Genomic DNA, 14,188 nt, shown 5'->3' with positions numbered 1-14,188 from the left:
CATGTGGCTAATTAGAGCGAGGGCAGACACCTGATTCCAGGAGAACCTGTCCTCCAGCTGGTCAGTGACCTCTGACTTGGCCAGAAAATCTCAGGCCGGTGAGACTCCTTTGTCGGGAATGTCAGAATTGGGCAAAGTGCTAGCAAATGGTGCTGAGCACTGACACCTGAAGGTCATTTAGACTTGGGGGCTGGGCAGGGCATTCTGAGCTCCGCCAAATACAGAGAGAGCACAAGCTATATGGTGGAAAGCAGGAAGCAGGGGAGAGCCGGAGAGGGCATGAGGAAATAAAACATGACAGAGAAGCAGAAATTGGTAGACAAACCCCAGAAAGAGCAATGGAGACAGAAAGGTCAGACCCTGCCCTAGCTCCAGCTCTTTCTGAAGCCTAGCTGGGGTGCCCAGCTTTTCTGATGTTTTGTCATGTGTGTTTCTTGGAACCACAAGAAGCCCTGCTGGAACACCTCCCTCTTGTAAAGTCCTTCTGTCCCTTTTCCCTGCTGGTCAGAACACAAAAGTAAAGCATGGTTTTAAGAAATAATATTTTTTAGAAGACATAAGAAATTCTCCACCAAATAATATCCCAGTGGTTCTCAACTGAGGGCAATTTTGCCTGACAGGGGATATCTGGCAATGTCAGGAGGCATTTTTGGTCATCATAAGGTGCTGGTAGGGGTTGAGACTGGTCAGAGGTACTGCTGACATCTTGGGGTGCACAGAACAGCCCCCCCAACAAAGAATTATCTGGCCCTAAATATCAGTAGTGGAGAGGCTGAAGAACCCCACTCTAGACCAGAAGGCTGATAATACATAGCATACATCATTCCGGGATCAAATGTCATCTGAAGCATACACATGAAGAAAGTCAAGACAGGGAAAATGTAACGATATGAAGAAATGTGGTGTTAGGGTGTTGACGTGATGGGTGAATCTCCACCTTTTCATTTTTAAACTTTTATGTTTTTATTGGATGCAATTTGACAAAGCAAAATCAAACATACCAAAGAAAGAAAAAGAAACAAAGAAAGAAAGAAACAAAGAAAGAAAGAAAGAAAGAAAGAAAAAAAGATTAAGGAAGGAAAAACAAGAGGAAGGGAAGAAGGAAGGAGAAGTCACCCCAACTGCCTTATCCACAGGGACGCCTGCCCCCATGCTGTGGCCAATTAGGAGCAGGTAATACCCGCGATTCAAATCCACTGAGAAGGGGGGCCAGCCACATGGAGAAAGTGCCTCTCTTGGTGAAGTCCCTCTTCGGCACACCGTGAAAAACTGCCGACAAGTGCTCTGGTACCAACCTATGCTAAATTTGTTCCAATTCAAGTGGTCAGTCAGGAAGAACAGAACCATTAACTGGATCAAGGAGGCCTGAACAGAGCTGGCACTCGCCTTCGGTGGGACTCGCCTTCGGTGCCCATGGCTCAGGATGCTTGCCTCTAGCATCTCAGCCCCAACTAGAACCTGGCTTGGGTTCATGGATTCAGGAAAGCATGTCCATGACTGAGCAGAATGCATGGAGTGAGCAGCAGCCCCAGAAACATGGAGGAGGTCTATGAGAAGCACTGATCTGGGGACATGGCCAGGGAGCACCTGCTATAGACACCTGGGGCATTCTCCCCACCAACCATTTCTTGTAGTCCAGTCAAGTAAGTCTTTTAAATCCCCCAATTCTAACTTCCGAAAGCCTCTACCTTGAGCTCAATCTAAATCTGTCCTATCTGAGCCGCATGGGCTAGAACAAAAAGTCATCTTCTTCTAACCTGAACAGCTGTTATCTGTGACCATTCAGGACAGACTATTATCTGTAACCCAGAAAAATGTGCCCACTTGTCTATCATTATGAAATTAGGTTCCTATTCAGCTGTTGTGTCTCCCTGAGGCATATTGGGATCTGCTCTTATTCACAAGACATGGCACCTAATTTCTTAAAAAAGAAAAAAAGACATAATTTGTTCAACTACTTGTTTATTTTGAAGAGTCTTTCACGCACCACTAGCATTTCTCAGTTCTTGATGTTAGGCAAAGAAAGGGTCAGAGCTCTTTAGACTACCTAACAATATTTAATCTAGTATTTAATTTATGCATTTAGAAAATAAGTAAGTCCTAACCTCCAGATAGGCACTGATGAGCACAAGATCAGGTGACCCTCCACTTGCCACCACCCAAGTCAGGAACTCTTACTGGAAGGAGAAGAGGAGGGTGCAGGGTGCCCGAGGAAAAAAGACATCCGAGAGGAGAATTTTAGAATATATGAGCAGGGGTCAGTTAAAGAATTATATGTGGCTCCCTCCTGTATATCAGGGGTCAGCAAACTATGGGCCAAACCTAGCCCATCACCTGTTTTTGTAATTAAGGCTTTGCTGGAACACAGCCATGTTTGTTTGGTTCATTTCGTCCATGGCTTTTACAATAGCAGAGTAGGGCACAGGTGTTGCAGAGACCCTATGGCCCTCAAAGTCAAAACTATCTACAAACTGGCCCTCAACAGAAACGGTTTGCCACCCTCCTACCCTAGATATTTCCTGAGGGTCTTTAGTCAGTGAGTCACTATTACTAAATAATGTGTCCCTTTCTGTAAGTCTATCCTTTCCCTCAGGGCTGTAATAGCAAAGTTTACCTTTGGTTGTCAGTAACAAAGATCTAAAAACCAGTGTCTCTCACACAAAAGTCCAGGGCTGAACTGACACTCCAGTGCTAGAGACCGAGGTTGTACTCGACACAACTTCCATTGCCAAGGTCATACCATGGTCCAAAATGGGTGCTGAAGTACCAGCCATTACATTCACATCCAAATGGCAGGAAAGAAAAGGACAGCCTCAACCCAACTTTTCAGGGAAACTTTCAGAAATACCTAAACACCTCTACTTATGGGTCATTAGCTAGACTTGGCCACAAAGATACACCTAGTTATAGTGGAGGCTTAGAAGTGGAGGCTTTTAGTTAGCTGGCAAGCTGCTTAGACAAAAAAATCAATGATACATTATTTTTTAAATGGGGAATTGGATATTGAGAGGTAATTAGCAACCTCTGCCTCAGAAACCTTACTCCAAACAGAAAGGCCCTTATTGAGACAGGTGTGCACTCTGGGCAGGCTAATCATTTGGCATAGCTTTAGAATAATTGGCCTTAAATATCTGTTTAACATTCACTTAAAAATGGTAAGGTCAGTGCCAATAAAAAGTATTTTTTTGGTTGGTTGGTTGTTTTCAAATTCCCAATCAAAAGTACTGTGGTACTGTGTCCACAGTGGAAGCAACTGGATAGATTCTCCTTTCATAAACTAGAATATGGTTGTGTGTATAGACCTGCATCAGTAGAGCACTCCTATACAGTCCAGTGATTTCTTTCTTTCTTTCTTTCTTTTTAATGGAATATCTGCCTGCCCGGTACGTCCATGGGCAAAGGACTCCAACGTTACCTCACTCTCACAGCAATTTCTCCAATTAGCATGCCCATTCAGCATTTACTCTCACCAACACAAATCACTTCCCAGTCCGAAAATCCTAGTATTTACCTGAACCCAAAACCACACTTATTCCCACATCCAGGCCATTACAGCTCTCTCCAACCTTTAAGATCTGATCATCTCCAACCAGAAGGGGCTACTCCTCTATCTTTTGACACTGATGATATGAGAGTAGAGGCAGGGCTCAGGCAATGGCAGGTGGCAAAAGCTTGAGAAGTACAAAATTAGGAATGGATTCTGAATCCTTAATTCCCACGGGTTTTTAAAATATTAAACAACAATGGGGAAAAGATAACAAGTCATGTCCTTTTGGTATCTCAGTTACTAATGAATAATCAGTCTTGGTCCTACACTTTCCCTCTTCTTCAATAGTAAGGAACTGGAATTTCACTATCAACATGCAAATTCCTAGAAGTTTCTCTCACAGAAAAGACCCAGACTGAATGGGTCTTCCATCGTGTCAAAAACCCAAGCTGCTCCATATATACTGTTTTCTGTAAAGTTAGGGAAGAGACATCATCTGCAAACTCTAAAATATATTTAAAGGCTGCCAAAAGCAGCTGAAAGCAAGTAGAAGCTAATGAGATGGGAAGGAAGGAAACACACGCAGTGGCATTTCTCCGAAAATACCAGCAAAGACACATTTCTCAGACCTGAGGGTTATAATCTGAAGTTCAAAGTCTTTATCACCAATAAGTGCTGAAACTGAAGTAAACAAAGGCGGATCTTCTGTTTGTAAGAAGAGAGGATTTGGGGCGGGAGGCAGAACTACACAAGGAATCAATGAGATGAATGAGCCATATTCAAAGAAAGAGTTATTTCTTGGCACTGGAAAGGATAATAGCCATAGAGTGGTGAGGATGGTTAACATGAACGATCACCCTGGCCCCTCCCTGCCATGTCAACACCCACACTCATACCTCAACTTTGTGCCCATAGCTGGTTCAGAAAATCCAATGCCATTCAAATACAAGTAATAAAAAGGCAAATCATATGCATACCACAGGTACATCAATTTAAAAACTGGGGAAAAAATAAGGAAGATGAAAGAAAAACTTATTAACAAAGAAGTCATAGAAAAAAATGTTGCCACTGGATTGTAAGAAATTGCTGGGCAAATACCTTGCAATAAATTTTAAAAACCAAATGAAGCAATTCCTCTATGAAGTAAAACTACAAATCAGAAATAATTCAGAGAGGAAAACAGAAGAAATTGAAATGTGAGCTTGCCAAGCTCATAAAAGGGGGAAAAGCAACGTAATCGAAGATGGAGATGGGATGTGAGCGAGGAGGAAGAGACTGCAGGCAACAGTAAGGAACAGACAAGACAGCAGTGAGAAAAGCATTCAAAATGACGTGGAAATGAGTTTTAAAACATTAGAGAGAAAGTAATAGGTAGAGAAGTCACATACAGGAGAGCCTTCTTATGCAGAACTGGAATTTCGGAAGAGTGAAACAGAGTAGAACAATGGATCAGAACAAATCCTTAATGATACAAGTCAAGAAAACTTTTCTAAAACCAAAGTAGAATCAAATCTGATTCGTGTAAGACTACAGGGCGCATGCGTGCATACACACACACACACACACACACACACACACACACATGCCCCAGGGGAAAACAGGCCAACACCGAGATGAGTCCTGATTAAGTTACTAAACTTTATCCTAGGACCTGATACAGCTTTTGGCATGCGACAAGTGGTTAATAAATATTCACTGAGAGACTGACAGAACAGCTTTTTCTCCACAAACCCCTGTTTCTGACACATCTCCTCTGTTCCTGGGATGTGATAATGGTAAGAAATCACTTCTAAAAACAATACTGAAAAACTCCAAGATCTTTAAAATATTCTGTTTCACATATTTACTAAGGCAGGAAAGACTAAAATTGTATTTTAGAAAGATTTTCAGAAAGGACTGATATAAAAGTCTTTTCTAATAAACTATATATTCATGATAAATTCTGGAGACATTCTGTCTCATATGCACTGAGTTTCAGCAAAATTTTATTATATATTTCCATACGCCATTTGTCACATAGAGACAAGAAAGGGATAAAATCAGAAAGTTTTTTACTTACTTTGGATGTTTAAACTTGTCTATCAGATCAACTCTTTCCACCAGGTCTCCTCCAATTGTCCGTACCAAGTCATAGAAATCGTTTTCTATATAATTCTCAGAGGGCAACCAGAATGAGATGTCATTTATCACAGCGGGGTATTTGCTAAAAGGCTAACAAAACAAGAGAAGAAAAGATAGATTGATTTGTTAGTTGCCTGAGAATGTTTAAATTTTTCATAGAAAGTTATACTTGGCTAATTAGGAAATGCTGGTAAAACATTATTTCAGCACTTGAATTTTCAGGAACAAAATAAACTTAAAAGATAAGCCAATATTCAAAATTAGCAAATTCCATTATGAATGTTACAGATTCTTATCACATTCATGTGTAACATTACCATATATTATATTTATATAACCATTAATGTTCAATTTAGTATAAAACAATTTGAATATACCATATTTCAGTTTTTTCATTTGAATACTAGAGGAGAAAACTTCAAATTTAATTAACAAGTGATTCATTAACTTCCTGTGATATTTTCAGGAAGTCATTTTAATAGAGAAATAAGTAAAGGCTTGTCAAAATTGATATTTCAATTAGTAATGTCATTATTTGTTAGTATTTCTAATTACTAGAATAAAGGACTGGTATGGTTAGTAGTCACTTTGGGAGTTATTTTTCAAATAATGGCTCTAAGGATGGATAAACACAAATGTAGCCATTTCCCCCATTTTACCCTATTTTTCCCAGTTTATTCAAGCTTATCATTATTTTGGATATACAGTTAAAATTAGATACTTTTAAAAGTTATTGCCTTTGTTTACATGGCTTATACACACACACACACACACAAACACATACACATATATATATATATATACATATATATATAAAATAGGTGTTGGTCTGTAAGTTACTGTTACAATAAAAAATCTTCTTTATATAACTATGAAGTCCTCAGGGGAGATGCGCTAAAGTATAAATAAATCTGTTAGAAAAGCAAATTTATAAACTGGTTTACACCAAGCCTGATACCACTATAAACCCTCTGGTGAATCACTGATCAGAATAAGTATAACTTTTTAAAAGGCAAAACCTCTGAAGAACCAAATACTCACACAAAAAATGATTATTCAACTTGAAATATCAATAAAGTTGTCAGACAAATGCATCGGTTCAGAATACACATTTCAAATGAACATAATAAAGCTACTATCTAGGTGCTTTTGACAAAATACCGTGGCCTCTGAAAAACATCCTTGGTTTTTCTCTCCTCCGGCAAAATCAAAATCCTGTAGTAAATCACCCACAGGTCAATGTAACAGTATAGGAGTATGGTGATTGCACCAGTTGCTTTTCCCTTGGACAACATCTTCTGCCACTTCAGGAACATGGAAATTTAGGGAGTTTGGATAAAAGACTGGGATTGCCAACAATTAACATGTAATGCCCTCTTTAGTTGACCCAAGCCGAGGTACCATTGAGTTCTGAAGACAGACATGGCAGGTGCCCATCTGAGCAGCTGTGTCAGCAACCCACTGACAACAATATGGTAATAACAAAATAAGGCTGTCAGCCAGACTAGAGGTCCCCGAGACATAAAAAAAATACATTTTACAGTAAATTAGAGTTTTAAAAACCAAGGAGAAAAGCCCAGACTGCTGTACTGCAAACTAGTTCAAGTTAACGAATTATATATAACAAGTTTAAAGGAATGGATTACCTAAAGGAAGCATTCACTATACTAATTGGTATATGTCAGATATGGGATACCTCCTAGTGGCTTCTACTCCTTTGAAGAGGAAAATAAAAGTCTGTTTTGAAAATGAGATAACTACAGACCTATGGCTATTGGAATGTAGGATTCCTGATGCTTAGCCAGAGGTGGTATTAAAAACTTCTAGTGGCTTCCCACTATTTTAGGATAAAGTCCCCAATTCTTGAAAAGTTCTAGCTCTCTCTGTTGTTCTCCAGGCTCACACCAGCCTGGCTTATTTGGTTCTTGAACACACTAAGCTCCTTCCTCCAGACACTGATTCTCGCCCTCCCTATCCTACTTCTGCCCCTCAGTTACCATGTTCACCTCCAACCCCCACAGCTTCAGTAGTCCCTTGCTACAGCAGCCTGGACTTTTCTTACATAGTACAATTCAATAGTACAATTCATAGTACAATTATAATTCATTCTTGTAATTATTTGTGTAGTTACTTAATGTCTGTCTTCCCAGTATATTTCAAGTATATTGAGGGTGGGGTGTGTATCTTCTTTTTAACCTCAAACCTCTCTTACCCTGCACAGGTCCCATGACACTGCAGGAACTCCTCCAGGGCTCATGACAAGGCTACCTTATGTGAGCAATGGCCAAGTTACAGTGAATCAACTTAGCTGTTCTTTCTTCTCCAACCAGCCCAGCTAACAGACATGAAAGGGAAATAAGGCATAGAGACTTGCCTCTATCCCTGGCTATGCTGTGATAAGGAGAGAGTGACCACATGCAATGACAAAGAAGAGGCGGACAGGCGAAGTGATTTGGTAGGAACTTGATAATCCACAATCTTAGAACCAGATAATTTTAGAACTGGGGAAAAAAAAAAACCTGTTAAACTAAATGAAGAGATAAACTGAGGCAAGCTCGAATTACCAGAAACTGAGATTATTAAGGAAGAGCAGAGGAGTTGCAATTCAGAAAATGCATGCTGGGGCGCTTGGATAGCTCAGTGGGTTAAGTCTCTGCCTTTCCCTCAGGTCATGATCCTAGGGTCCTGGGATCAAGCCCCATATCGGGCTCTCTGCTCAGCGGGAAGCCTGCTTCCTCCTCTCTCTCTCTCTGCCTGCCTCTCTGCCTACTTGTGATCTCTCTCTCTGTCAAATAAATAACTAAAATCTTTTTTAAAAAATTAAAAAATAAAATAATATTTTTTAAAAAAGCCTCTGCCTTCAGCTCAGGTCATGATCCCAGGGTGCTGGGATCGAGCCCTGCATCGGGCTCTCTGCTCAGCAGGGAGCCTGCTTCCTCCTGCCTGCCTCTCTGCCTACTTGTGATCTCTGTCTCTCAAATAAATAAATAAAATCCTTAAAAAAAATGCATGCTGAATGTGAGTCCATTGAGGGTTGGGGCAGCTGTATTAATGGGAAGGAGTGCCCAGAGAAGGCAGGCCAGCCAGAGTCCAAGCAGGGAGTTCACTGGCCAGAGGATGGTGAAAGGTTCTTGGCAGATGTTCACTGGTCAGGAGATGAATCTCAGTCCTCTGTAAATCAGGCATTTACAGGGAATCAGTCTCTTCATTCTCAAGTTCCATTCTTCTGAGGGAGCATGTGTGGGATTCTCCATATCATATCTTCCGGTTCCAGTTTAGACTGAAATCCTTTCACAGGTCTTAAATAGCATCTGGTATTATTTTTGTTTTCTCATTTCTTTTCTTGATCTAGATGAGCAATGTCTATATTATTAGTTTTATCAAATAACCATGAATTGATTTATTCTTTTGAGATCATCTCTATAATTCTTGTGGCAGTTGTTTTTTGTTGTTGTTGTCATTTGTTGGTTTTTTTGGAATTGAAAAGGTGATCAAAAATAGTTATCACAGAGACTTTAAAAGTCACAAGTCAATATTATGAACTACTTAAGAACAATGAGTTTGAAAACTTGGATTAAATGATAATTTTCACTCAAGACAGAAAATTTAAACTGATTGATAATGTACCAAATTGAATTATCAGTCAAATCTCAAAAGAAAAGTGTTAGACTTAGATGGTTCATACTATAACTATCAAATATTTCAGGTGAAGCAGTCTCTTTAACACCCAAACTATTTCACGAAATAGAAAAGGAGGGAAAAATCAATTAATCTCATTGAGTTTATAAACTTTAAGCCAAAGCTGGATAATCACAGAATAACTGAAAAAAACAATTGTAGACCAATTTCACCTTACAACCTACATACAAAATCCTAAATATAACTTCAGCAAATACAATTAAACAGCATATTGACATAAGAACACAAAATGACCGAGTAGGGTTTATTCTGGAATAATTGGAATGCTCTGAAACCAAAAACAATCTACCAATGAACATGTAAGGAAAAAAAAAAAAAACACTGATTTTTTTTTTTTCCAGAGAGAGGAAGCATTTGATAAATATAATACTTATTCATAAATAAGAAAAAAAGAGTTTTTTGGCAAACTATAAATAGAAGGCAACTTCCTTCCTTCCAAGATACTTATTGAAAACCTACACCAAACATATTAAAATTAAAATTTTTTAGAAAGCATTCAAAATAAAGTCAGGAGCAACAGAAAGATACCCTCTCTCGCCCTTGCTCCGTCACATTATAAATCCAACCCAAGGGAGGAAACAGGAACAGCTATTGGAATGGAACAAGGCAAAATTTGTGATCCTCATTTGAATCTTCCTTACTAACTATATAACTTGAACAAACTGCTTATCTCTGTTTTCAGTTCTCTCACCTGAAAAACAGAGGATTATTTGTACTTATCTCATATAATAATTACTATTTTATTTATGTCATTAGACATGCAATATCCAAGAGTTAAAGTGAATGAACTGGAGGTACATATATCACTATGGCTAAAATATAAAAAAGTGTATGTTGAGTTTCCCAAAAAAGTAAGTTGTATTGTATCATATCTATAAGGAGTTTTAAAACGGGCATGGCATTAATAAATAATTACAGATAAATTGTACAAGTTGTATTACAATAGATGTGGGAAGGCTATACTGGACTTCAAAACAATGATTAACTCTGGGGAAGAAAGGAGAGCATTTGAGCAGGGATTTTGCCTTTAAGATGCTCTGTAGCAAATGCACTGAGTGAGCTCTGCAATGCTTGTGGCGTTGGCCTGACCTCACACCCGTTAGTGTGGTCAGCCAAACTCAGTCTTTATTCTCTTCATGAATACTGATGCTAAACACCCCTGTAATCCCCCTTCTTATCAGAGAGTAGCAAAAATGCCACCTGCAAACATGTCACATTGGTATAAGGTTTACTTTGAGCTCAAAGCAACTGAAAGGAAGCTGATACAAGAAAAGCTCTCAGCTCAGGGGGCCAACACAACACAGGCACACAATTTGCCTAAGAGCAGGACAAAAAATTTGCAAAGGTGCCCCATCTCCCCTTACCGATCACCTGGAGAGAACTCTAGACCCTTATCAGCCCAGAGATAACACCAGAAAGCTCTACACCAAATTTGACTAAGAGGCCCTTACCTTCTGTTAGTTTCCCATATATTTACCTTTCCACAACTGGCCACCTCTAGAGACTCAAGATCCTTTTCTTTACCTTGTTACTTTCTCTAAAAATTCATTGCTCTTTTGCTCAGCTGCTATATAAGCCCAATTACCAACCAAGCCTTTGAGTTACTCCTCTCTGATACTCCTCTATGTTCCATGCATGATGCAAATGTTAATAAACCTGTTTGTTCTAATCTGTCTTTTGTTGCAGAGCATGAGCAGACGCCTAGAAGGGTAGGAAGAAAACTGTTGTTATCCCTCCCCCGCATTATCGTTACATTTATTGCATTTTGGCTACCTCTAATGGTGTTGGAATAATATCCTTACTTTGTAATCCTGGGACTCTATAAATGTTTTTCACAGTTTGCCCTTTCTAAAACCTCTCATCTTTGCCAATTATTGACCATTCCAACCCAAGAACTGTTTTATTTCCTGTTTGGGGTTGGGAGACAGAGTAATCATGGAGTTATGTGCCACCCTATCTTCAAGTCCTCCAACTGTATCAAGTGCCCCTACTAGGTTCATGTCCCCGTCATTGTCTTCCAGAACCAGAATTAATGTCTGGTTTACCTGTGTAGCCCAGCCCCACCCACTACAGCGCCTAGCTAATAAATGCCAGCTGAACTCACGTTGGACTGACTACTTTTTGCGGTCTGTGTCCATACTTCCCAAATTTTCCAGCATAGTTTGGACTTTTAAAATAATAATTATGATTCCAAAAAGGACAATTCTCCATGCCATCTGGGTCACATAAATTTGGTTTTTGAAGTTGTTTTCTTCCTTTTTTCTTTTCTTTGAAATACTTTTGCTTGTTAAGTTTTACATCCATATCCCTTTACTCTTCCCACTGGCCCCCACTTCCCTTTAAAAGGCTCATTCATGTCTTCAGACCCAAGTCTCTAGACTTGCAGGTAAGAACACTGGCAGCTGAAATGTCAGAGGCCAGGTACTTAAAAAGAGACAGACAAAAGTGGATTGCATATCTCCCCTGCTCTAATTAATTCCTTTTATCTTCATTATTTTTCTTTTTACTTAATTGGTTTTATTCTGTTCTTCCTCCAGCTTAATTAGGTGAAAAAATAACCCATGTATTTTGGGATTTTCTTAGTTTTGAATAAAAGCATTTAAGGCTATAAATGTTCCTCTAAATACCTCTTTAGATATATCCCACAAACTATGCCTTTTCCTAGTTTTTCCTAGTTTTTCTCCTTTCTTGTATTCTATTGGTCAATTTTTTAAAATAGTCTAATATTTTTCTCTCTTAAGTATAAAAAGCTGTAAATTATATGTCTATTTTTTTAAAGATTTGTTTATATTAGAGAGGAACGGCATGAGTGAGGCGGGAGGGCCAGAGATAGAGGAAGGAGCAGACTCCTAGCTGAGCAGGGAGTCCATCATGGGGCCCAATCCCAGGACCAGGGATCACGACCTGAGGTGAGGGCAGATTCTTAACTGACTGAGCCACCCAAGATCCCCTGTATGTCTATTCTTTATGAAATAATAGACATAATAGACATAATACATTCACACACATGTGCGCACACACATCCTTTTATAAACTGATCCAAAGCCTAAATTTATTTAGGATCTCTATTCTGTCTTAAATAAGACAGAAACCTTAGTTTTTGTAGTTTGTTTTTTTTTTTAAACAGCTCTTCTCCCCAACTATTGGATTTTTATCCTTTAAAAAGCACACACAAAATAATCAGCTATTTAAGACAATGATTAGTTCAAGCTAAAAGTTGTATTTAATTTTATATTCACCCTCTTTGTTGGGAGACAATTGTCCATGGAATTTCCACACAACCTATAAGCCACTTGCATCAACAAACACCCTTGGAAGACAGAGGCAGTCTCTCCTGGGGGAAGAGAGCAGATTTGCTTTTTTCCCCAGGATAATAAGGACAATGTCTCCCTCGGGGCAAAGCTAGGGCAGGCTGGCTCACAGCCTCTTTGAAAGAATGGAAGGGAAGCAAGCAAACAAACATAGTCCAAGAACAAAACGATGGTAGAACTCGATGGTTTTCAGCTGCGCTCTAAGCCCAGCCTGGGAGCAGCAGTGACCTGGGCTGCTCTGCATCGCCCCTTGGGGTTTGGGGGTGTAGGAGAAGCAACGTGAACAGGAAGCTCATGCTGCCTTAATAGTCCTCCGTCTCCGACCTCTCATGTCTTCTGCCAGCAGCCAGGAGACTGTGGCAGACACCTTGTGACCTTGCAAGCAGGGGGAAACCATAGGCCTTTCATAGCTTTTGACAGCCTTCCTTCCCGCGCACTTTTGTATTTGTACATGAACATCGTTTAATCGTCTCTTCAGTGAAAGTATGTGGGAGGCAAACTCTCAGTATTTACATGTCTGAATCCCCTCATACAAATAATTTAGTGGAGCACAAAATAGCAGGTTTATAATTGTCTCTCCTTGGCACTTTGAAAATATTTTTCTAGACTCATTATGCCGATGACAAGTCTGCTGTCAGTCAGCGCCGTTTCTTCCTAGGGAAGCTGTCTTTTCTTCCTGGCAGATGTGAAGAGTTTTATCTTTATCCTAGACTCTCCGCAGTTTGATTCGGATTAGGAATGGTTGGCATTTATCTCCATTCATTCTGCTCAGCATTCAGTGTGTGCCCACAATTGAAGGGCTCATGTTTTGTCCCACTTCGGAAAAATTCCAGCCACTCCCTCTGTGCCACTCTTTTCATTCTCTTCTGGAACTGCAGTAACACATATTGTGGAAATTCTTAATCTATCTTCTCTTAACTCAATTCATGTTTTTAATGAATTTACATACTTGTGCTGTATTCTTGGTGAGTTCTTCAGTAATACCTTAATTTCCTAATTCTCTTCTCAACTGAGCCTCGTCTCATCTGTTTTTTCTTCTTTATTTCAATGAATCTGTTATTCATTGCTGATATTTCTAGTTGTTTCTTTTTCAAATCTATTTACTCTCCATTTCTGCCTGGTTTTGCCCCTTACTCAGTATTTCCTGTTCTTTTCCCTTTGTATTTTTTTTTAAAGATTTTATTTATTTATTTGACAGACAGAGATCAAAAGTAGGCAGAGAGGCAGGCAGAGAGAGAGAGAGGAAGAGAAGCAGGCCTCCTGCCGAGCAGAGAGCCCGATGCGGGGCTTGATCCCAGGGATCCCTTGGACCATGACCTGAGCTGAAAGCAGAGGCTTTAACCACTGAGCCACCCAGGTGTATTTTTTTTATGGGTATTATTCTCCATCAATCTCTCTAAGGATGTTAGACATCCTTTTTTTTAAAGAACACTTCTTGATTTTACTTTACTCTCTAGTGAATTCAGATTCAAGTTGTTGAGCTCTTTATGTGGTTTGGAATTTATGTGTGCAGACCCATTTTATATGAGAGACAACCACTAATGTCTTCTCCCTAATCACCCCTCCTTGG

General features: G+C 39.6%; 1 protein-coding gene across 13 annotated transcripts in view; it reads right to left on the bottom strand.

Moving 5' to 3' along the window:
- FARS2 (phenylalanyl-tRNA synthetase 2, mitochondrial) overlaps positions 1-14,188 on the bottom strand; it is a 519,420-nt gene that overhangs the window by 138,523 nt on the left and 366,709 nt on the right. For all 13 annotated transcript variants that reach the window (XM_082731026.1, XM_082731036.1, XM_082731034.1 and 10 more), the window contains one exon: positions 5,547-5,698. In XM_082731026.1, the coding sequence (XP_082587152.1) occupies positions 5,547-5,698 (152 nt within the window). The remainder of the gene's footprint in view (positions 1-5,546; positions 5,699-14,188) is intronic.

The sequence above is a fragment of the Mustela nivalis genome, assembly GCF_964662115.1.
Source record: "Mustela nivalis genome assembly, chromosome: 5".
Lineage (NCBI taxonomy): Eukaryota > Metazoa > Chordata > Mammalia > Carnivora > Mustelidae > Mustela > Mustela nivalis.
Note: the sequence above shows the minus strand (reverse complement) of the source record. Positions and strands in the feature narration are given on the sequence as shown.